General features: G+C 40.9%; 1 protein-coding gene across 1 annotated transcript in view; it reads left to right on the plus strand.

The window, feature by feature from the left end:
* Ubr5 (ubiquitin protein ligase E3 component n-recognin 5) overlaps positions 1–22622 on the plus strand; it is a 111750-nt gene that overhangs the window by 19943 nt on the left and 69185 nt on the right. The window contains exons 2-7 of the mRNA XM_055626290.1: positions 15227–15271; positions 16083–16164; positions 16625–16701; positions 17704–17823; positions 21740–21929; positions 22089–22248. Of these exons, the coding sequence (XP_055482265.1) occupies positions 15227–15271; positions 16083–16164; positions 16625–16701; positions 17704–17823; positions 21740–21929; positions 22089–22248 (674 nt within the window). The remainder of the gene's footprint in view (positions 1–15226; positions 15272–16082; positions 16165–16624; positions 16702–17703; positions 17824–21739; positions 21930–22088; positions 22249–22622) is intronic.

The raw sequence follows: 22622 nt of genomic DNA on the forward strand, positions 1-22622 counted from the left end.
GCCCCACCCATAATGGGCTGGACCCTCCCACATGAATCACTAAGAAAATGGCCCTGTAGCCTTGCCTGCAACCCAGTCTTACAGAGGCATTTTCTTAGTCGAGGCTCCCTTCTCTCTGATGACTCTAGCTTGTGTCAAGTTGACATAAAACTAGCCAGTAGGTTATTACTATGTAATAAATGTAGCTTCCCTGTATGTGAAAGAAGAAGGTATCTGCTCCCATTAAAGTTTATTAGAATCAGGGCTGGAGAAAGCTCAGGGGTTAGAGTACTTGCCTGTCTTGTGTGATCAATCCTGAGAATTATAAAAAGATGAGAATTTACTAGAAATGGACATTATATAGCTCTACCAAAAGGAGTATTCTGATATTTGTAATTTAAAAGATGGTATTAGTCACATTATTTTTTTTTTCATGTTTTTAAAGTTTTTAACTTAGTAGAACATGCAGGGAACTTGCAGTAAGTATTATGTGGCTATGAAAAGAAAGTCCCTGTATTTTTTATTTTGCACACACAGCCCAGTGCCCTTTGTTGTTTTGTGTTTCCTCTATTTGAAATCAAAAGAAGCCCTGTCTCAAGTCTTGCTGTCCTCATTGTCCGATGAGAACTCCGGCAGGCTGGCTCTCAGGGCCTCCCCACATGTACTAGTCAGAGTGTAGGCCAGAATTTTGAATGGACGATGATAGCAAGTGCTCAATTAAGTAAGATCAGCTCTTAGACTTACTGGAAGGCAAAATAGACAATGACTAAGAAATTACAGGGAGTATTATGTGTGTCGTAGAAAACCTTTTTCTTAATTATGGTTTGAGGTAGTTTTAGATTTTTCTTTTTGTGCTAGAGATCATTAAACCCAGTGGTCAGTTGAATTTATAGTTTACAGAAATTTCTGTTTAATGTGAAATTGTATATTGGCAAAACCTGAAATTGGAAAACAGCTTTTTTTATAGCAGTCCTTTCAAGTAAGGATGAGCAGAGCTCTGTGCTTAAAGGAGTCTGGTACCACAGGTGGTGAGACTTCCTCTCCTTGTCCCTCTCCCTCCTCCTACTCCCTCTTTCCCTCCCCCTTTCTTTTTCCCTCCCTCTCTCCCCCTCTCCCTCCTCTTCTTTTCTCCCTCTCTCTCCACTACTCCATCTCCCTCTTCTTCAGTCTTGCTGTGTAGTTCAGGCTTGCTTGGAACTTGTGGCTCTCCTGCTTCTGCTTCCTGAGTGCTGGCATTAATTCTGTAGGGTGTGCCACTAATTTAGAATAAACTTGTTCTGTTATGTCAAGGTTTACTTAAACATTGAACCCATGGAGAATTGGGACAGATTAGCTGTCCTTGCTATTTCTGCTTTACTATTGCTGTGAAAAGGAAATGCTAAATAGGAACTGGCTAAAGGGTGGAGGGGTGCTGGGCAGAAGGGCTGTTATTTCTGAGCAGTACTATTTTGGATGAAGAGAACAAAGATGAATCCAAATACTTAATATTCTACTCCTTTAAAAAATAAGTACTGAGAGGGCCATGGCCGGCACTTAATCCCACTACTGGGGAGTCTGAAGCAGGAGGCTCTCTTGTGAGTTGTAGGCCAGCCTGGTCTACAAGTTCTAGGCAGTGCAGAGCTATGATGAGACCTTGTCTCAAGAAAAATAACTGAAAGACATTTGAAGTATGTGATAACACTAGAGATAACTGAAGTTCATAGATTAACTGTGCTTTCAGTTTCGGAGCACAAAGCAGGTCAGTAGTACTATAATGATCCTAATAGTCCCCAGTCCACATTCTCACACCTGAGCATTTTAGGATGGAGAAAGCTTCATAACCAAGCAAAGCACTCATATCAGAAAGGGACAGTGGTCCTGGTTTACTCCTCTGATCATAAAAATTGTCGGTATACTAGGCCCCCTCTCCTCCATCAAGCCTCAGGTAGGGGAGAAGATACATGATGATAATCCTTTTCAACAAACCAGACTCTTAACAGTGACTTTCAAGATGGGTTCCCCGGGGCTGGAGATGCAGCTCAGCAGTGAAGGCATGAGTGGCTCTTCCAGAGGAAAGCTTAATTCCCAGCACGACCCTCTCTGTAACTCCAGTTCCAGGGATCCAGGGCCCCTTTGCCCTCTGTGGCACCAGGAACACAAGTCATATGCAGGCAAAACACAATGCACATAAAACAATAATTTAAAATTAGGTGCAAGCGTGTTCATGTAGATACCTGGTAGCCATTGGGTTTGGTACGTGAGGAGGGCCTAAGCCTGTCCTCTGCATGTTTCAGATCAAAACTGGGTTTAGTTTAAAGACTAGGCTTTCAACTTCTAGATGTTGTGGTTAGTATTTGTCTGCTTTACAGACTCTTGCCAAGCTAGTAACTTGAAGCTAGTAGAAGAGTTTGTTTTGGAGAAGTAAGGTGGAGTCTTTCAGATTTGCTTCAAGTGGGACGCAGAAAAAGACTTGCAAGCTCAGCAGACTGATGGGATCTTTTTTTTTTAGAGATGTGCTGGAGCTTGTCTGCGTTGACCTTTGTTTCCTCCCTAATCCTCTTGCTAACTCACCTCTGTCTGTTCTACAGACATAAGCTGTTTGCCCATTTTCCCTTCTCAGTTGAATGAAGGACTAGTTGTATTTGTACGGTGGCTTCCTGGATGCCCTTCTTTCTCTGAAAGCAGCTAGGACTTCTCATGGCTTCAGGAATTATGGATTTTCTTTGTCTACTTACTGAGTTACATAATTTAGATATTAAAATATTTATTTTTAGATCTGAAGGGGGCATTGGGTCCTCTGAATGGTTGTGAGTCTCCATGTGGGTGCTGGGAATCGAATCCCTGTTCTCTGGAAGAGCAGAAGTACTTTTAACACTGGAACCACCTCTAACTCTACAGCCCAAATTGAGATTGTTTATGTATGTCTGATTGTATGCTACATGTATCTTGGTGCCTAGGAAGGCCAGAAGAAGATATTGGATCCCCTGCATCTGAAATAATCTCGAATTAGCCAAAGTGAGTGCTGAGAAGTGAACTTGGGTCCTCTGGAAAACCATCAAGTGTTTTTTAATCCAGTAATATTTTATATAGTTAAATAGTTAAATGTTATTTAAAGTTTTTTTTTTTTTTTTTTTTTTAAGATAGAATCTATGTAGCTCAGGCTGGTCTTCAACGTGGGCTCTCTTGCTGGCCTTTCTAGTGCATCTGGCAGCATGTATACATTTTAAATGTAAATACTGTCTTTGTTTTTCTACTACTTTTGTGAGTGATAAGGGCATAGTCACTATCCTAAAGTTAGACAAGTGACTCTGAATTATTATCCTTGTGTTTAAAGGCAGAAGAGTTCACACCTAATTTCCTTTTTTCAAATGTTTTAAATTTCCCTGAATTTGCTTTTTCCTATATGTAATATATTGCAGTTCATTTGTTGCCATTTTAATGGTCTGTTGGAGGTAGTGGGGTAAACATAAACTAACATAGTGCCCCGGCCCCAGCCCCTCTTTTGTTTTTTCTGTTTGTTTGTTTGTTTTTAGTTGCGCCTTTCAGCTTGCGTTGTTGGTAGTGCCTGCTCACAGGTATGGCTGTGATGATGCATCAGAATAGGTTTGGAGCCTCTTGGCTGCCCAGTAACTTTGTATTTTCCTTCTGGACCGAGCATATCAGTCTGTGCAGGCCAAGTGGCTTTTTAAAATGCATACTTCATACTCAAGATGGAATTTTGGGAGTCCCTAGTCTTCAGGCTGAAAAGTACTGCTGTAAGGCTCCCATTTCCTCCAAGTACCCTCTTTTGAAATCCTTCCTCTCTTTCTGTCTGTTTCTTTCTGTGGGACAGGGCAGGCGCTGCCCTGTTTTTCTGGCTGTTAAGAGTACTTAGCTTATTCCATAGTGCAGTCTCTAGTTTTGTGATTTCACATCCACTTCAGAAAGTAGAGTGAAGGCAGTGCTGTCCCTGTGTCTTTGTGCTCTGCTCCCTCCTGTTGATGAGATTGGCATCGATAAGATTGCCATTGTCAATCAGCTCCTGTATTTTTTTCTCAGACTTCTTAGCCTTCTGAAGATAGATTCTTATTCCAAAGATGATAATGACTTGATTACAGGAAGATGGGTGAGTCGATTATCTCCAATGTTTTTGGAGCTTTATTCTCACAGCTGGTACTGTTTAGATGATTTATAAGGAAATTTTCATAAATGATATCAAATCTTAGAATTTTCTTCTCCATGTGTCCTAAACTGTTTTTGGAGCATCTTAACTGTCGTTGGTTTTGTTAAGAAATACTTGTTTATGTGCTCTATGCACCAGAATTATACTGAAGGAAGGCTTTCTGCATTAGCGGTTCATTGTTAAGAATCCCAGTAGCTAGAGTTTTCGAGGAACATTTGGTATAAATTTCAGACCTGTTCTGACTATATAAATTTGCTTTCGTAAGAAACAAGGTTTCTGGTGTTCTGAGTAAAGCTTGCTTGAATAGTCCAGGAACTGCTTATGTTCGAGAGAGAAAACTTACGGGAATTCCTTGCTGTCCTCTTAAAGACAGGTTGGTTTTGATTGATAAAGATCTGTCTGCTGCCATTATTTCAGGTTAAAGATCTGTCTAGAGCTGCACATACCCCTAATTCTAGCACTTGGGAGGAGGTAGGAACATCAGGAGTTCAAAGAGATCCTTGGCGTCTGAGATATTGTTCTTTAAAAAAACAAAAAACAAAAACACTTGCTATGTAGATACTTCACATTTTTAAATAATTTTAACTTTAGTCAGATGGGGTTGTTCATGTTGATTACTTTTAAAAGATCTGTTCAGGCTGTGTGTATTGGCACACAGCCTGGTCTACATAGGGAGTTCCAGGACAGCCAGGGCTACACAAAGAACTCTGTCTTTGGGTAGGGTTTGGGAAGGGGCAGGATGGGATGTCTGTACAGTTGATTAAGTGATAAGAAAAGTAGATATTTTTATTTAAAGAGAATACTGCAGGCAGTTGTCACTGCCCTCTGAGAGGAAGTCTGGCCTCTATGCTCCATGGTTCTGGGATAGAGCAGTGGGTATGTCTTGGTCTTCTTAATTCAGATTACTTAGCTTTAAAATCAGTGTTCCCTAGCTTCTTAAGATCTTATTAGAGTGTTTCCCTTTTAGTTTCAGTTTGGGGAACTAAAGATTGAGCAGCTAGACAGGTTCCTGGGTTGCGGATCTTACAGAGGCTTTAGCAGGTTTGTGGATTTGAGTTTCTGAAGGGCCTGTCTTAACCCACTCTCTGAAGTTGAAGCATTATGGTTAGTTAATCTCTAAATGGATATTTATGCTATGACTGTCTCAGAGAATTCTTGGTATGTTTATGATATTTCAGAGTAGCCAGTCCTAGACCAAGCTAATGTTAGAATCACTTTGACTGCTGAAGTTTTGGGTTGGCAATATGATCATGTGGGATGAAATTCCTAGTGTACGTGGGTAAACAGTGGCTGTCCAGGTAAGTGCTCTTAACTGCTGAGCCATCTCTCGAGCCTCAAGAAAGCAAGACAACTTGGTATGTGTGCTTTTATTATAATCATTCTTAGTTTGGCTCAGCTTAGATGTTAGAACAGAATCTGTTTATTGCCAACAGAAACTGCAGTACCCAGCCTGCCCATCATTCACAGTGTAAGGCACTTTTCTGTCTGTCAGGGCAGTTCACTTAAACACAGTAGGTGTTTGTTTACCTGTCATTCTGGGTCCTAATGAGCTCGCTTGCCTTCTCCTGCTTCTGCCATGGTGGCTAGCACATTTCCCTAAGCACAGTCTGGAGTTAGCCAGAGAATTTGGGGGTGGAAAGACTGACCCCTAATGGATGAGACTAGAATTTCCTGCACTATAAGGCGACACTGAGTATTTTCCAATCTTATTTGATTAACTCTTTTGTGGGGCTAATTATTAAAGTATTTAGAAATTTACTTAGGCCGTTGCAGCACCAGCTGAACTAGGATGTACCCATCAGAGTGTTATTTTACAGGACAACACTCCTTTGGTATGCTTTAAAGAGCCTGATCTCATGTTGGTTTTGTGTGTGGGTGTGATGTGCTACCGATACATGCGGAGGCATCTTTCCTTAAAGCTTTCCACTTCTCTAAGACAGGCTCTCTCACTGAGCCTGAAGTGTGCTGGCTGAACTGATTGGCAGAAAACTCTCAGCATCCACCTGTGTCTCTTCTTCAACATGAATTAACAGTCATGTGCTGTTGTGCTTGGCTTCTCTATGTGACTGCTGAGGCTTAGGTTTTAGTTGTTGTTTTTTGAGACAGGTTTCTCTGTGTAACAGAGCTCTAGCTGTCCTGGCCTTGTAGAGCAGGCTGGCCTCGAACTTACAGAGATCTGCCTGCCTCCCAAGTGTGGGGTTAAAAGGCATGCACCACCATTTAGAGCTCTGAAGTTGTCTTGTCCTGTTGACATGGTTTGGTTCCTGTGTAGTATAGTTTACTGTTTAAAAATGAAGCTGAGAGCTATGGCACACACGTTCAGTGGCAGCCAGCGCTCAGGAGGCAGAGACGTGTGGATCTTTGTGAATTTGAGGCTTCACTGGTTTATGTACACAGTGAGTTCCAGGACAGCAGAGCTCTATACAGTGAGACCCAACTACACAGTGAGATCTCAGGGGAGGGGGAAATAAAGAAGTGAGATGAGGAAGGATTTACCAAGTTATCAAAAATTAATGTATAAAAAGGCCAAATCGTTGACTCTTTCTACCAAATTTCCTATTGTCAGTCTGGCATGAGTCTTCTTTTTCCTTTTCCTGTTTTGAGTGGAGCTGAAAATAACATGGTTGATTTTGGTTTAAAGGAAAATGACTCATTTTTCTGTGTTTGGCATTCATTCTCCCAGGGGTGCCTGTCTTTCAGATGGCACAGGACCTTGGGATTTGTGTCTCCCCCTCTTTTATTATCTGTATCATTAAGTAGGAATATCTAACTGTAGAAATTAGATTCAGGGAAGAAATTATTTGTTGTAAAAAAATTTCCCTATTGTAGTTTACAAAAGCTTTTTTTATAACCCAAATTTTGTCATTTTCATTTTATAGAAATCTTTGAAGTTTCAAGTGGAAACGATTTTAGAGGATGTAGATTTAAAAAAAATGACATTTTACAAGCTTGCATCACATACTGTATTTACAGTACTTATTTAGAGGATGAGTGTCTTATGTATTTACTCTGTAAAGTGAAAGGCTTTCCTAGGTTGGCATTTGTCATCCTCCTAAGGGCATAAGACCTATTTGTGAGTAGTGATTCAAAAGGCAAACTGGAAGTTTCTCACTAAAAGCCATCATTTGTGTGACTTGTGGTCATGGAAGAGTAATGTCAGATATTTGTTACTGGGCATGGTTCTCTTTGCATAGGCTAGGAGTTAGAAGGGCTAGAATGATGTCAAACCAAATGTAAAAGAGAGAAAATGCAAACAGGCCTGTGATGAGCAGAGAGGGAGTGGAAGTGTGATCAAATTACTCGCTCATTATCACAGGGCAGGGGTGGTCCTTCCACATCAGCTGGCTCCAAACCAGAAGCAGCAAAGGGCACCTCTGGTCACGCTGTGGTGACTAGCTGCTGGACAGCCCTACTCTCGGTTCTCTTTGAGACTGGCTGCTTGGAACTTGGCAGCAGCCTCAACTCTAAGATCTGCCTGTCTCTGTCTCCCTGGTGCTGGGAGGAAGGGATGTGACACCATGCCAGGCCTGTGAAAAGCACTCTTAAAGTGCATAGCCATGTTGGTTGGTTTTTGTAAATGTTCATGAGAAGGGTGGATAATTATTTTGTCATTGTGTATTTTACTTTAAAATTTTCATTTATTGATTGATTGAAGAGTGTGTACAGCAGGCACGTGTGTGTGGTGTATGGGTATGTTTGCACAGGTGTGTGGTTGTGTGTGTGGTGTGTGTGACTGTATGGAGGCCAGAGGTCAGGATCCGATGCTATCACACCCTGCTTTTATGTTGGTGCCGGGGGATCCGAGCCCAGCCCTTCATGTTTGTGTGGCAAACACTCTGCTCTCATACTGCGTGCTTTAAAGGAGAGCCGCAGCAGTGCGCCCTGTAGAGCCTGGAAATCTCACTGTAGTTTGAACACTTGTCATTTTAATCATCTTAACATTTCAGGTATGATTCAAAAGCAGTTGTGTGTAAAAGAATGGTTCTTCAGTGGAAAAAAAAAAAATCAAAGCATCATGGAAGCTGTGTCAGTATCCATTCACTTTCTTGCATTTGGAGGGGGAAAAGCATTTCAGTTTAAAGTGTCCTTGATGAGGCAGCAAAAATGACTAACCATTGAGTCTTTACGCCCTACTGTACATCACCTAAACACTTAGTGTGGCAGAGTAGAGTTAGTTCTGTGGAAGAATTTTTTTTTTTTTTTTTTTTTGGTTATTTTTTTTTTTTTTTTTTCCTTTTTTTTTTTGGGTTTATTGGAAATTTGGTTTTCCAGGGTTGGGTTTTAACAGATTACCCCCCCCTTTTTTTTTTTTTTTTAAATGAAATGACTGTTATTTTAGAAAAAAAAAATTTTAAGAAAAGCAACTTGTTTGTTTCTAGTTGCATTGAGTTCTCAAACCAGAATTTGCCCCTTCTCAGGAACTCTGCGAAGCTTGTCGTAGTGAGTTTGATAGTGTTGACATGGGCATCAGTAATTTTGACACTGCAAAAGTATCTTCCATGTGACTAGCATGCCACTCCAGATGAATCGTGTGAGTTCATGGATCACTGCCAGTTTCAACAATGTCCTGAACTGTTCAGAAGCCATTACTTAGTTACCTGAAAAGGATATTAAGATGCTCCTGCCAGCAGGGTAAGGTCCCTGTCTGGGATCCCAGGTATTCAGGAGTCTCTTAGAAAGTAGCTAAGTAGCCAGACTTAGGCTGCGAACATCTCACTGTAGCTACACGGGAGATCAAGCGTGGAGTTCAAGGCCAGCTTTGTCAGTTAGCTTCTCATAAAATTAAACATCCTTCCTAATACCTTCTCTTTGTAGATCCAAGCTTTTATAACTTGATTCATTAATCTACTGTCTTAGTGATGAGGGTGAAACATTGTTGGTGAATACTATATAGTTGGTGTTTTACTTCTGAGCTGTACCTTCACATACTGTAGCAAACAATATGCTGTGTTACAAGCATTCAGTGTAAAAGCAGATCTGAGAATCCCACTAATTTAAACCTAATAACAAAGCAAGCAGTTCCCCAGTCAAGTATTTTTGGGAGAATAGTTATTTTTTTTAAATAGGAATAAAGTTTTTGTCAATCTGTAACAAGTTTATAGAAGTATTAATTTTGGGGTTTTAAACTTTAATATGAACTAGGTGGGGCTGCCATGAGTATTTCTTTAGAGTTCTCAGTAAATTATTTTTAAGATTGTGAAGTGATCTTGGCCAGCATTTGGTCAGGAAAGTACATAATGAGAGGCAGGGCAGGGAAGCTGTTGATAATCTACATGCTTTTTTAGGAGGACTGAGATGGGAGAGGCTTGTAGAGGCCCTCATGAGGGCATACAGACCCACAAAACAAAACAAACAAACAAACAAAAAATGGGTAAAAAGAATATATCTTCTCCCTGAGTTTTTAGTCTTGGCAATGCTGCCTTCTTTGATGTGGGTGCCAAAAGCTGAGTTTAAGATACTCTTTCCCAGAGTCCATGGCTTAGGTCTGTAGGTAACCTTTACTGGCTTGTCTTAATTTTGTTTTATTAGACCCTTTATTTTGAAATAAAAATGTGGTTATCTAAAGGCTTTATTTCACAATGGATGGCTCAGTTCAGTACCCGACAGTGTGTAAACCATGGGTGGCACCCACCTGGAGTCCTACCGTTACAGAGGTAAACATTCAATGTAAAAGGTCATCATTGGTGACATTGTCGGTTTGAGGGCAGCCTGGGTTATATGGGAATCTGTCTCAAACAACAGTAATAGCAACTCCCTGACCAAAAAAAAAAAAAAAAAAAAAAAAAAAAAAAATTGACACGGGCAGATAGTGAATTAATCTGAAAATAAATTTGTATATTCACATAGTTGTTGGTTGTTCTTTAAGGTGGAAACCTGGAGGTTAATTTTACTGATTTTTAACAGTAAGAATCTTTTCTTTCTGAAATGGATTATAAAGTACTTTAATCTTCACTGATGTATGTATGGAACTGAAGGATAGGGAAAGACTCGGCAGATCTGTTGCAGTGTGTTTGTGAAGACACTTCAGACAGGAACACACAGCTAGAATGTTCACAGTGAGATGTGATACAAAAGAGAGAAGAAAGTTAGGACCACCAGGAAAGGTTACCAGTCAGTGTTGTTTGAACGGGGCATGAAGTAAGTAGGAATGGCGACCACACACTCTTTTCACCATCACAGTGATTGCTGGTTAAATGTGAAACACCATCAAGCGCTCCTCCCTTATTTCTCCAGAGAAATGGGAAGTGGCACTCGGAGAGGGCGGGATGTGAAGATTGCCTTCTGTTCCTGTAGAGCCGGAGCTTAGAGATCTCCATGTACTTCCACTTCCTGTTGTGTTAGGAGCTCAGTAAGAGAGAGCTCTGGGATGTAGTTGCATCTGGGCTTGTGTCTAGATGTTCAGAGGTCTGCTATGTGGCAGTAGGTAGTTAAGAGCTGAAGAACCTCACTATGTGCTGTGCCCAAGTAGGGTATGTGAAAGGTAAATTATCTACACTGGGGAAAGTGACAGGCTCCATGGGTTCTCAAGAGTCATAGTGATGTTAGCTTCTAGCAGGGACTGTTAAGAAAGTCTGTCAGTTTGCTACTTAAAAATTCTAGTCTCTGATCTGAAAATTACTTATACATGTAAAAGAACAAAATAGGTTATTGAGTTGGAATATGGGCTACATCTTTGGAATCGGAGCAACAGAACAGGAAGGGTTGTGTTAGCCACCTGGCAGGCTTACCTGTCTGCTGTTTTGGGACAGTTTTGAGGTTATTTTGAAACATTTATTTGTAAGTGAAACTTGATGAGCTCTGGGCTTTTTTTTTTTTTTTTTTTTTTTTTCTCAAAGAAAAATGTTATTCTTGTGTTACTGCTATGAGAAGAATCTAGCTTTTGAGTAGAAGTGTTGAAGCTTCTGCACTGAGATCCTGTAGAGCAGACAAGCATGCGGTAGTTGCTCCGTGCCCTCCGTCACAGCCATAGAAGTGCTCGCCAGCCTGTGCTTACTCTGTCATCTGTACAGAGAGAAGCAGATGCCCTTGTGTGTAGCCCACTCTGTGCTGGAAGGCCTCCTTGTCAGTATGTTCTGGATCAGCTAAAAATACTTTGTAGAGGGCTATTTTACTTACAACTGTCCTGGGATTTGAAAGAACAATCCATTTTATGTATTTTTGGGATTAAATTTGTGAATTAAGGTGATAATTGGTGAAACATTCTGGTGACTATATAAAAATCTGTTCGCATATGAAATTTTTAGATAGGTGGGAGTTTGAATATTAGTTGCTATTTCATTTATTTTAAAAATAATTTATTGTGTTTGCACACATGTCATGGCATCTTTGTGGAGGCCAGAACTGGCTCTCTGCTTCCGTCATGTGGGTTTGAGGATCCCACTCAGGTCATCAGGCTTGGTAGCAAATACCTTTACCTCCTGAGCCATTTCATGGGCCCCAGTAAATGCTACTTTTTTATAAATATTGCGTATGTTGATACACTATTATTTGCTTTTTAAAAATGTATTTGTAAGAATTTTGAGACTGAAAAGTAGCAGAGATAACTAATAAGTTTCCTGTGGAGATGAGCTGGGAGGACCTCAGACTTTTTATTCTTTAGTGGAGATTACTTTCACAAAGTGGTATGCATTTCAGGTGTACCTGGGACATTAGTTACCATTTTTCTAGTTTCCATTTTTTGAGTCACGGTCTTGGTATGTACTCAAGCTGTGCTGGCACTCACTGTAGCTGGGGCTGGCCTCCCTGAATGTTGACACAGCCTCACCATCTTTTACTCTGGGTTAAAGAAACATTAAGTATTAGCTTTATTGTGAGATGTCGCTTTTGCACCTCTGGCTGCCTTGCAGCTAACTGTTCAGAGTAACCTGGCCTCAAACTTGTTTTGACAATGTGTCCCCCCCCCCTTGTCTCTGCCTCCTGGGTACTGGAATTGCAAGCATGTGCAACCACACTGAGCTGTGGAGAGCTGTCCTGTTTTTTTGTACAGATTATATATGTTGTTATGCAAGCCACAGCATGTATGTGAAAGTTGGGGACAATTTTGGAATTGGTTTTCCTCATTTTCTGCGACTTCCAGGGATTGAACTCATGGCACCAGGCTTACTTGCTTGTAGCAAACTCCCTAAGCCTGTGAGCTGTCTCACAGCCATTTTTGTTCTTTTGTTTGAGACAGTCTCACAGTCTCTGGCTGCCTGACAAAGATGTACTGTCTCCAGAGTGCTGGCCTTAAAGGTGCACTTCGCCATGCCCTGCTTTCCCTAGCCCTCCTTAACTGTGAGGTTTGAGATCAAGTTTTAATCTTAAATTCAACTGATGCCAGGAACTATTTTCTCTCTTCCTTTGGTAGTCTGTCTGTAACTTGCTCTTGAGTTTATGAGTTATTAAATTATTTTCTAGCATTTTTACTTCCTCAAGCTTAGTATATCCCATAAGCATCTACTTGAAATATTGTTTGAAGCCACAGAAGCATTTAATTTTTGGTTTCAGTGCATGAGTTGGAGAGCAGCCTGGTCTGCAAAGTTAGCTCCAGGACAGCCAGGGAAAGATAGAGATCCGGTCTCCAAACACATAACAACAGAGGAAGACAACCAATGTCAAAACTACCTCTGGCTTACACATGGATGCAAAGTCACAAAACAAACAAACAGCAAACAACAAGCGTGCCCAGGGCTAGATGAGAGACATCAACTTGTACTGTCTTGTCCTGTCTATTTTTATTTTTCTGTTTCCTGAATTAATAAAAAATGTTTTATTAATTTTATTGTCCAGTTTTGATAGAGGTTTTGATGGTCCCCTTCCCCAATTTATTTCGAGCTAATAAAAAAAAGACATGGGAATGAAAAGAGTTAGTTTTCTATGCTAGTGAGCAAATGAGTCTTCCTGTCTGTCATCCATGTAGTGCGGGGGAAGTTAAGCCTTAGCCCTGGGTCATACTGGCTCTAGTCTCAGGAAAAGTTTTGTGTGTTCTTAGTGAGTGTGGGCTAGAGAGGGCAAAGTGCTTTGTGCCTCTGTGCCCGCTCTCCAAAGCTGTTGCTTCCCTCCTGAGCAGTCCCCATTGACCTTGCCTTCAGTCACTAGTCAGCCTTCTCTCATAGCTTATGAGTTTCATTATGCAGTCTTGAACTTAATCTCGTTTTAAAACCGCAATGTGCTCTATAATTGAGCAAACGGGAATTTAGTGGAAAAGCCGGACATCCCAGAACCAAGGGAACATGTTGTTATAATGAAAGAGAGTAAATGCACCACTGGGCTAGTAAAGTGAGATTTTTGGAGATGGTGGTGCATAGTAATGAGAATGAAATTATCAGTATTTAGTTTTGTGTTTGTGCTTTTGGAAAAATGAAAGCACCAGTTGAAAGTTGTCACCAGCGTAGTGCTTTGGTTGCTATCAGTTGTTGCATGGTTGGCAGGGGTGTCAGTAGTGAAAAGATGTATTTATTGTGTATGCTTGAGTATTTTGCCTGCATTTGTATGTCTGCAGAGCACATGCGTGGCCAAGGAGGTCAGAAGAAGGCGTGGGACCTCAGAAGTAGTTCTGAGTGCCTGCGAGCCACCATGCAGGTCTCTGGAAGAGCAGCCAGTGCCCTTAACCCCTGAGCTATCTCTTCAGCCTTTTCTAGAAGCTTTTAAACCCTAAGCCCTAAACTGCTTGTATGAATGGTTAAAAGTTGATCCCATTCATACTTTGTCAGTTATTAGAGATGAAAATTTTCACGTATCTTCTATTATTGTTTACCATTGTGCTTTCTAAAATTCTCAATTTATTTGTATAAAAATTATTTCTGAAAATTTTTAAAAGCTCAGACAGTTGTTTTAGGTAACAATTGAAGAGATGAATTCTTAAACATCTCTTTGGTTATATTGTACATTATAAAGTTACTTCTTCAGGCTGATAACATTTTTTATTAATTCAGGAAACAGAAAAATAAAAATAGACAGGACAAGACAATACAAGTTGATGTCTCTCATCTAGCCCTGGGCACGCTTGTTGTTTGCTGTTTGTTTGTTTTGTGACTTTGCATCCGTGTGTAAGCCAGAGGTAGTTTTGACATTGGTTGTCTTCCTCTGTTGTTATGTGTTTGGAGACCGGATCTCTATCTTTCCCTGGCTGTCCTGGAGCTAACTTTGCAGACCAGGCTGCTCTCCAACTCACACACAGATGCTTCTGCCTCTGTCTCCCATGCACTGGGATTAAAGGAATGTGCCCCTACCCCCAGTCTCATCGTAGTCCTTTGAAACTCAGTCTCCTATTGAATGTGGGGTTCCTGGTTTCTCTGCGTTTGGTTGGCTAGTCACTCTGTGTCCTCCATCTGTCTGTGCACCCTTCTCCCCTCCCCAGCACTGGAACTGAAGGTGTGCGCTGCCAAGCCTGGCCTTTATCTGGGTTCTGGGGATCCAAACTCAGGTTTTACCTACTGAGCCACCTACCCAGGCCCCCAATTTTTTCTAAGCATGTACAGCAACACTCTTTTAGAAATGGAAGGTTGGCCTTTCTGTGTACATAAACATTGAGGCTCCATTCAGCTCTGTGTCACAGGCTTTAAGAACTGGAGACTATACCTTAAGTAATTATTAGGCTTTGGGAAGTTTTTTTTTTTTTTCCAACTCCAATTGTGTGAAATTCTAAAGAAGCCCATGCTTCCCAGTTCTTTCCATTTCATGATGTTCATGTACTCCGTTTCAAAGACTTCTTTTGGCATAGACAGCAAGTCCTTCAGGTCTCATCATGTAGCTCTGGCTAGCCTCAACCTCACTATGTAGATCAGCTGTCTTCTGAGTTCTGGGAGTAAAGATGTGCACCACCATGCCTACTTTAAACTGTAGTTTTTAAAATGGAGTTTTCCTTTGGGCATTTATACAACAGCTGTTGCTTGTATAAACTGTAGAAGCCTCATCTTCCTGTCTGGAAACAGGGCTAACCGTGGTGGTTCTTACTGGAGCTGCTGATGGCTTAAAGGGGGAAAGGAATTGCAGTACCTGCTTGGGATTGGTAGGAATTGCTCTTTGTGTTACTGTTGGGTCAGCCCAGCCTGCAGGCCCATTAGAGCCGTCTTGTTTATACAGGACCAGCACTGGGTTATTAACATTTGGCTCTTGTGTTTCAAGGTTACGGGAAGTTTCAGAGAAGCTGAACAAGTACAATTTGAACAGGTAAGAATTTTAAGCTGTTTTAAGTTTAGCCACTGTTCATTGTGTTGGATGTTTTAAGCAATTGCCCTACCAGGGAGCTGTAGTGTTTTCTTTATTAGGGATTCATTTTATTAGGAAAAGGATTCATAGCCTAATATGATTTAGTTAGATTAAGAATCTTTTTTTTTTTTTTTTGAGATGTAGCCCTAGCTGCCCTGGAATTCAGTGTGTAGGTCAGCCCTTGAACAGCGCAGAGATCCACCTATTTGTTTTGAGATGTAGCCCTAGCTGCCCTGGAGTTCAGTGTGTAGGTCAGCCCTTGAACAGCGCAGAGATCCACCTAGCTGCCCTGGAGTTCAGTGTGCAGGTCAGCCCTTTGAACAGCGCAGAGATCCACCTATTTGTTTTGAGATTAAAGTGCTACCACATCTTTTACTCTTTCTGTCAAAGCTGGGTTCATATCAATTATAGTTTCCATTAAGGCTGATTTAAAAAAAATTTTTTATTGTGTATGCAGTATTCTGCCTGTGTATACACCTGCACGCCAGAAGAGGGCAGCAGATCTCATTATAGATGGTTGTGAGCCACCATGTGGTTGCTGGGAATTGAACTCAGGACCTCTGGAAAAGCAGCCAATGCTCTAAAATACTCATAAGCCATCTCCCCAGCCCAATGCTGATTTTTAGAAACAGTTTGGCATGCCATGCAACTGCAGTGATTAGGGTACATATCATAATTACTTTTATTGCTTTAAAATTCAGTGTAGGAATTAGTTCTTTTGTTTACATTTAAAAGAACAATTTTACTTACATGCTTTTTTCTTGTTCCCTAGCCACCCGCCTTTGAATGTACTGGAGCAGGCTACTATTAAACAGTGTGTTGTGGGACCGAATCACGCCGCCTTTCTTCTTGAGGTAAATTATTCTCCATATGGTAAAAAATGAAAACTACACAATGCGGTCCACTTCGGCATCAGCTTTTCTTTTTAGTCACGCGGAGCAGAGGCACCTGGAAGAGTTACTTAAAGCCCAGTTCTCTTTCTGTGTAAAATCACCGCCCAGAGAATTGGCGTAAATGATTTACTCGAACTTGAAGCTAGTTAATAACAGGAGTGGGAAGACTCCTGAATGCAGTTATTATATAATCTTACGTTGGCTTCTGCCAGGCTGTATTGTTTTTAGTGATTTCTTTATAGTTTTGGTACCATGTTATCTGCTCCCTAACCCAGGTATGTACATCTCCTAGAGGGGACTCCTTCTTTTCCTCCAGGTTGACAGTAACAGGCAGGATCTGCTTACTGAATAAATGAGACCCTCAATGTCTTCTTTTTCAGAATTTTAAATGGTTTTGTTTGTTTGTTTGTTTTGTTTTTAGGATGGCAGAATTTGTAGGATTGGCTTTTCAGTACAGCCTGACAGACTGGAATTGGGTAAACCTGATAATAATGATGGGTAAGACGTTGGTTTTGGCTTGGTGTGCGTGTGTGCGTGCATGTGCCAGTGTGTGTTTGTGTTTATGGTGTTGAGGATGAAACCTAGAATACAGTAGATAGTAGACAAATGCTTTACCACTGACCCGCATCCTTTCCTGTAGAAGGTATTATGGAAAACCAATGTTTTGATTTTGGTTATTCTTAAATGGATAAGAAAAGGCATGGTAGAAACATGGTTAAATACAGTGAAATGGTTAGGTTTTTTTTAGTTTTATTTAGTTAAATTGATTATTTTTGTTAGCTAGGAAATGAACCTACATCCCTAAAAGCATTATGCCTCTGAATTATATTTCTAATTCTTGATTTTAATTTTTAAGCAAGGAATAGTTTATAGACAAAATGCTAACATTAAAGATTGTAGAGGAGTTAATTGGTGTAGCATTTAGGAACAGGTAAGTTATAAGAAGAATGATAGTACATATTGGGTCCATCGCAAGTGAAATTTAATTTGGAATGGTTTGCTGGGGTAGGAGAGAGCACAAGTCTTGCTCTGCTTTCAAGGATGGTCTTGAACTCTCGCACTCTGGCTTCTTAAGTAGCTGACAGTACGGGTGTGTATTTGTTTGCCTGTCTGACTGAAGTGACTTCACAGGCCACGTTTGTCTCTGAAAGTTAGAAAATGGAGGAACTCAATTTGAAAGCAGCCATTTTTTTTCCCTTTAAATTTGGTTTTTTAAAAAATTATAGTATATTAAAGGATGCTTCATAAGATATGAATTCTACTTGTTTCTAAGAAAAAATATGTTTAATTTTAAAATATAAAGAAAATTTACTATTTACCATTTGTTTATATTTGTAACTTTAGCAGTCTCTACTGGGAAGGAGTGCCAGAATGTTAGGCAGCTGCTGGCTAGTGTAGGCCGAGACTTACCAGGCAGATGCGCTGCAGAGTGGGTGGCTGGAGGTAAGCTTCTCATGGTTTGGGACTGCTGTGTGATGTTTACCTCTTGATATTTCCTAGGTCAAAACTGAACAGCAATTCGGGGACAGGGAGGACTTCTAGGCCTGGTAGGACAAGTGACTCCCCGTGGTTTCTCTCAGGCTCTGAGACTCTGGGCCGGCTGGCAGGCAACACTCTGGGGTGAGTTGTGTCAAGTTGAAGGCGTCCACTAGTCCGTGCTCTTGTCTTTGAGTGCTTTGTACTGTGACTGACCACATCAGCACTATCTAGTGATAGGGCAGAGAACTCATCTTTGCCACCACAATAAAAATAACACGGGTTGGGGAGATGGCTCAGAGGTTAAGGGTACTGTCTGCCATTCCAAAGGTCCTGAGTTCCATTCCTAGCAACCACATGGTGGCTCACAACCACCTATAATAAGATAGGTACAAAATAAATAAAGTCTTTAAAAAAAAATAACACAAACTGATCCCTGACCTTTTAAACACTTGGGACGGTCTACAATGTCACTTAGTGGTATTGTGTCATTTGAAAATTTAAAACAGTTTGTATTTTGCCATTTATTGTGAATTATAAAAATCTAACATTACTTCCTTTTGGTATCCAAGTCTGGTAGATTTTTTGATTTTTATTTTTTGTTTTGTTTTTCTATACAAACAATAAGAACTGCCTGTACTATTTTATGTGAAATTTGTTATATACTGTTAAATTAAATAAACCATTTTTAAATTCTAGGCACTGCTTTTATGGACTTTGAGATGGGGTCTCTACATAGCTCTGGCTGTTCTGGAACTCACTGTGTAGATGAGGCTTGCCTTGAGAACACAGAGATCTGGTTGTGTTTGTCTCCCAAGTTCTAGGATTAAGGATGTACACCACCACACCCTGCTGTACTTTGGTTTTTGAATGGCTAAAATATTTGAAAATATCTGGTTAATGATTAGAAGATGCTAGTTCAGTCAAATTGTATGGTATTCAGAGGCTTTAAACATAACTAAACGCAGTTGGAATTACTTCAAAAATAATTAAGAGAGAAAAATATATGCAGTGTGAGCTAGTAGGCAAAGTAGAAAATAGATTTAAGAATTGTCTGGGTTCAGGTTTCCATTACTGTGAAGAGACACCATGACCACGACAACTCTTATGAAGGCAAACATTTAATTGGGGCTGCCTTATAGTTTTAGAGGTTTAGCCCAGTATTATCGTGGCGGGAAGCAAGGCATCCTGCAGGCAGACACGGTGCTGGGGGAGGAGAATTGTACTTCTTGGTCTGAAGGCAGCAGAAGGAGATTGGAGGATTTGTACACTGGGCTTAGCTTGAACATTTAAGACTCAGATAGCAGCCAGTCCTGTTGAGACCGGATAGGCTAAGGTCAGATGGAAGGGGAGGAGGCCCTCCTCTATCAGTGGACTGGGGGAGGGACATGGGAGAAGAAGAGGGAGGGCACGATTGGGAGGGGGTGAGGGAGGGGTCTACAGCTGGGATACAAAATCAATAAAGTGTAATTAATGAAAAAATAAATTAAAAAAATAGACACATACCGTATTTCTTTCAATTGAGTTAGCATTGTACATTGTTTTTATTTTTCAGTTTCAATATATTTGTATTATATAAAATTTGGAAATATTATATCTTTACTGTGGTTAATAAATGGCTTTATAGTTTAAAAAAAAAGACTCAAAGCCCTCGTCCACAGTGACACTCGTCCTCCAAGGCCACACCTCCTAATAGTGCCACTTCCTATGAGCCAAGCATTCACACACACGAGTCTGTGGGGGACACACCTATTCAGACCACCACAAGAATTGAGATTTCAAAGTGCTTAGTTTATTTTTTTATGCTGAACTAAATTACTTCAAGATTGGAGGAAGGTCATTTGTCATGGTTAGGTACAATCTTCAGATTGTTTTGGTGTGTGTCCTTTAGCTCGGGGACTGGAAATACAATCTGGATCTTTAATAAAACATCCTTTTGTTTTTTGCAAAGATAAGGCTCAAATGCCTACCTTCTATATTGCAAGCAGGTGCTTTCTTTCTGCCCTCCACATTCATAGCCTGTGTACACAGTGTGTGCTAAAGAATTCTAAAAAGAACTTAAGACCAAAATGATTTCATTTGCTAAACCTGGAAGAGTACATTTATTTAAGAGAGTAACTGTAGTGCAGGCCAAATAATACTTTGCCGAAAGATAAACATTTCTCAATTGAGTTGGGGTTCTGGGGCCATATCCCGCACCGTGGCTGAGTTGTGCTTCCCACTTGCGGCCCCTTGCCTTACAACAGTTGACTGCCCATGATGGCTTGACTCTTCCCAGTCCAGTGTGGCTAGGAGCCATTTGACCCTTCACAGAAAAGCTTACTTGTCCTTGCTTAGTTTTTCACTTTCAAAGTGGTGTTTGTTCCCAATCTTATGCTTTTAAATTATTTTTTAAGTTTATTCTCTCATTCTGAAATAATTTGCTTTAAAAAAACTCGGGAGTTCAGTGCTTGCGAGGCCAGGGCAGTAGGGTTCTGAGTTTGAGGTCAGTCAGCCTGACTGTAAAGTGAAACCCTGTCACTTAGCTTCGCCATGTTAGCTTTTACATAAGCATATTTTTGAAGGAATGGATTAAGGAGTGGTCATTCCCATTTTCCCAGTTGCGGCACTAGGCTCCTTTCTCAGGCAATCTAGCAATTGCCAGTTGGATTTAGGCACCACACTTCTTTAGTCTCCTGACCAGAGCCGTTCCTTAGCCTTTTGTTGCTTGGTCAATCCACATGAGTAGAAGACCTTGTTACAGTGCACAGTTCGATTTGTCTGTTCTTCTCTTGTGATTAAATAGAGGTAATGGGATTTTTGCCAGGAATGCCCAGCCCTGGACTGTATAATGTCAGGTGGCAGGTGATGTTGGTAGGTCTTACTGACTGGAGAGTAGAGAGATTACTTCCAGTTTTTACTTTGTGAGAATGGTGTCCCCACCCAAAACACTCTTTCCTCTGGTCATGCACTCGTACTTTGTGAAAAGACCTTTTCAAGTATGTAAATAACCTGGTTTCTCCTCATGCTTGTTGCTCATTGATTTTAGTATCTTGATGATTGTGTGTGAGTTGTTAGTGCAGTGTTGGCCAGCTGCTTAAAATTCCATTGTTTCTTTTATATTTCCTAATTGGAATTTAACTATAAAGAGCTCCCACTGGTCATTTTCTTTTCTTTCCTTTAAAATTCTGTTTTCTTTCTTTCTACTTAGTGGTTTGTATTACTGTTGTGTGTGTGTGTATGCACGTGTGCAAGTGAGCACTTTCTCTTGTGTTTATTGATGACCTGTTGCTGTGTTGCTCAGATTGTCGCAGTTTAAACCTCCTAACTATTTAAGCTGGTTATAACAAGGTGTCTTAGAAGACAGCTTAGAGCAGTGGAATTTTAAGAGCTTAGACGGGGTGTCCCATCAGGTTCCCAGCATTGCTGGCTTGGGGAGAAACAGTATGCGTCACTTGGTAGAAACAGCAAGTCATTCCTTTTGTGTTCTTTGGGCACTTAGATTAGTACCCAAACTGGGACCTTTTTAGATAAGATTAATAATTAGGTTCAGGCAGTAAGCTTAAAGTGGCCCTCTCCCAGGTGTCCCTGCGCTGTGTTTTCTTCCACTCAGTGGCGTGTGGGTGTAGGTGTGTGCTTCCTCAGTCGGTCTCCTCTGCCGTTTTTGCAGCATGGCGCTGGGCTGGGACTCAGCTGCTTAGCGAGGCTGGCTGCCCAGAAGAGTCTGGGCTTCCTGTTTATGCACTTACCCATCTTCCCAGGCCTGCCCCTTCCCGTTTGTTTTTCGGTAGGGTTTTACTTTGTAGCCCAGGCTAGACTTTTCTGTCTCCTGAGTGTGGGGATTACAAGGAAATACTACCATGCATGCCTCTGAATGCGGATCTTTAACAAAGATGGAAAGGATAGTGTATTTATTGTTTATAAGTGAATTTATATTTAAACATTAGAAAATTCAGATAACTGTTTTAAATTTTGTTCAGAATTTTAACTGGATAGCTAATGTACAAGAATGAGACTTAAAATTACCTTTCAAAGAATGAATGGTTGAAAAATTTAATTTTACAAATTGCCCAATATTTAGAAGCCGCTGGAGTTCTGGAGTGGGTGGAAGTGGAGGAGGAGCCTCGGGTAGGTCGTCTGCTGGAGCGCGAGATTCCCGGCGGCAGACTCGAGTCATTCGGACAGGAAGGGACCGGGGGTCTGGACTTCTGGGCAGTCAGCCCCAGCCTGTTATTCCAGCGTCTGTCATTCCGGAGGAGCTGATTTCACAGGTGTGCTCATTCAGAATCTACTACAAAGGCCAGGGGGAGGTGAGGTTGAACCAAAGCACTGGCTCATAGTCATGACTCCTAAAAGTTGAGAATGGGGGCTTATTTTCTTGATCAGTTTAGAAGTAGTAAATAATAGGCTTTATTCTTTGTTTATTTTAGGCCCAAGTTGTTTTACAAGGCAAATCGAGAAGTGTCATTATTCGAGAACTTCAGCGAACAAATCTGGATGTAAACCTTGCTGTAAATAATTTGCTCAGCCGGGATGATGAAGATGGAGATGACGGTGACGATACAGCCAGTGAATCTTACTTGCCGGGAGGTTGGTACTCTGCTCTACGCATCTTCCTGCTTGGGGTACTCCTTTGATTGAGGACTGGAATTTTAGAGTATACCTGATGATTATGTCTGAGTTTTGGAAGGTGATGGATATTTGTTGCTTATACAGTTTGAGTATAAAGCCCTTTTTTAGGGGAAATAATTTTGCTTAGTGGATTTCTGCTTGACCCTAATGAAGACATGATTATATTGCATAGATTTATCCCTGGCTGACATGCACAATGTTGTTCTTGATAACGTCAGTGAACATTGGTACTTACCGAGCTACATTTATGTTTTGTTTCTATGATGTCAGTAGTAGCAAATCTTGAAAGTGGGCTTTTGTAAGTAGCACCTGTAGCAATTATGCTTGCGATG

Source organism: Psammomys obesus, unplaced genomic scaffold (genome assembly GCF_907164565.1).
Source record: "Psammomys obesus unplaced genomic scaffold, mPsaObe1.curated_primary_1811, whole genome shotgun sequence".
In the NCBI taxonomy this organism is placed as follows: Eukaryota; Metazoa; Chordata; class Mammalia; order Rodentia; family Muridae; genus Psammomys; species Psammomys obesus.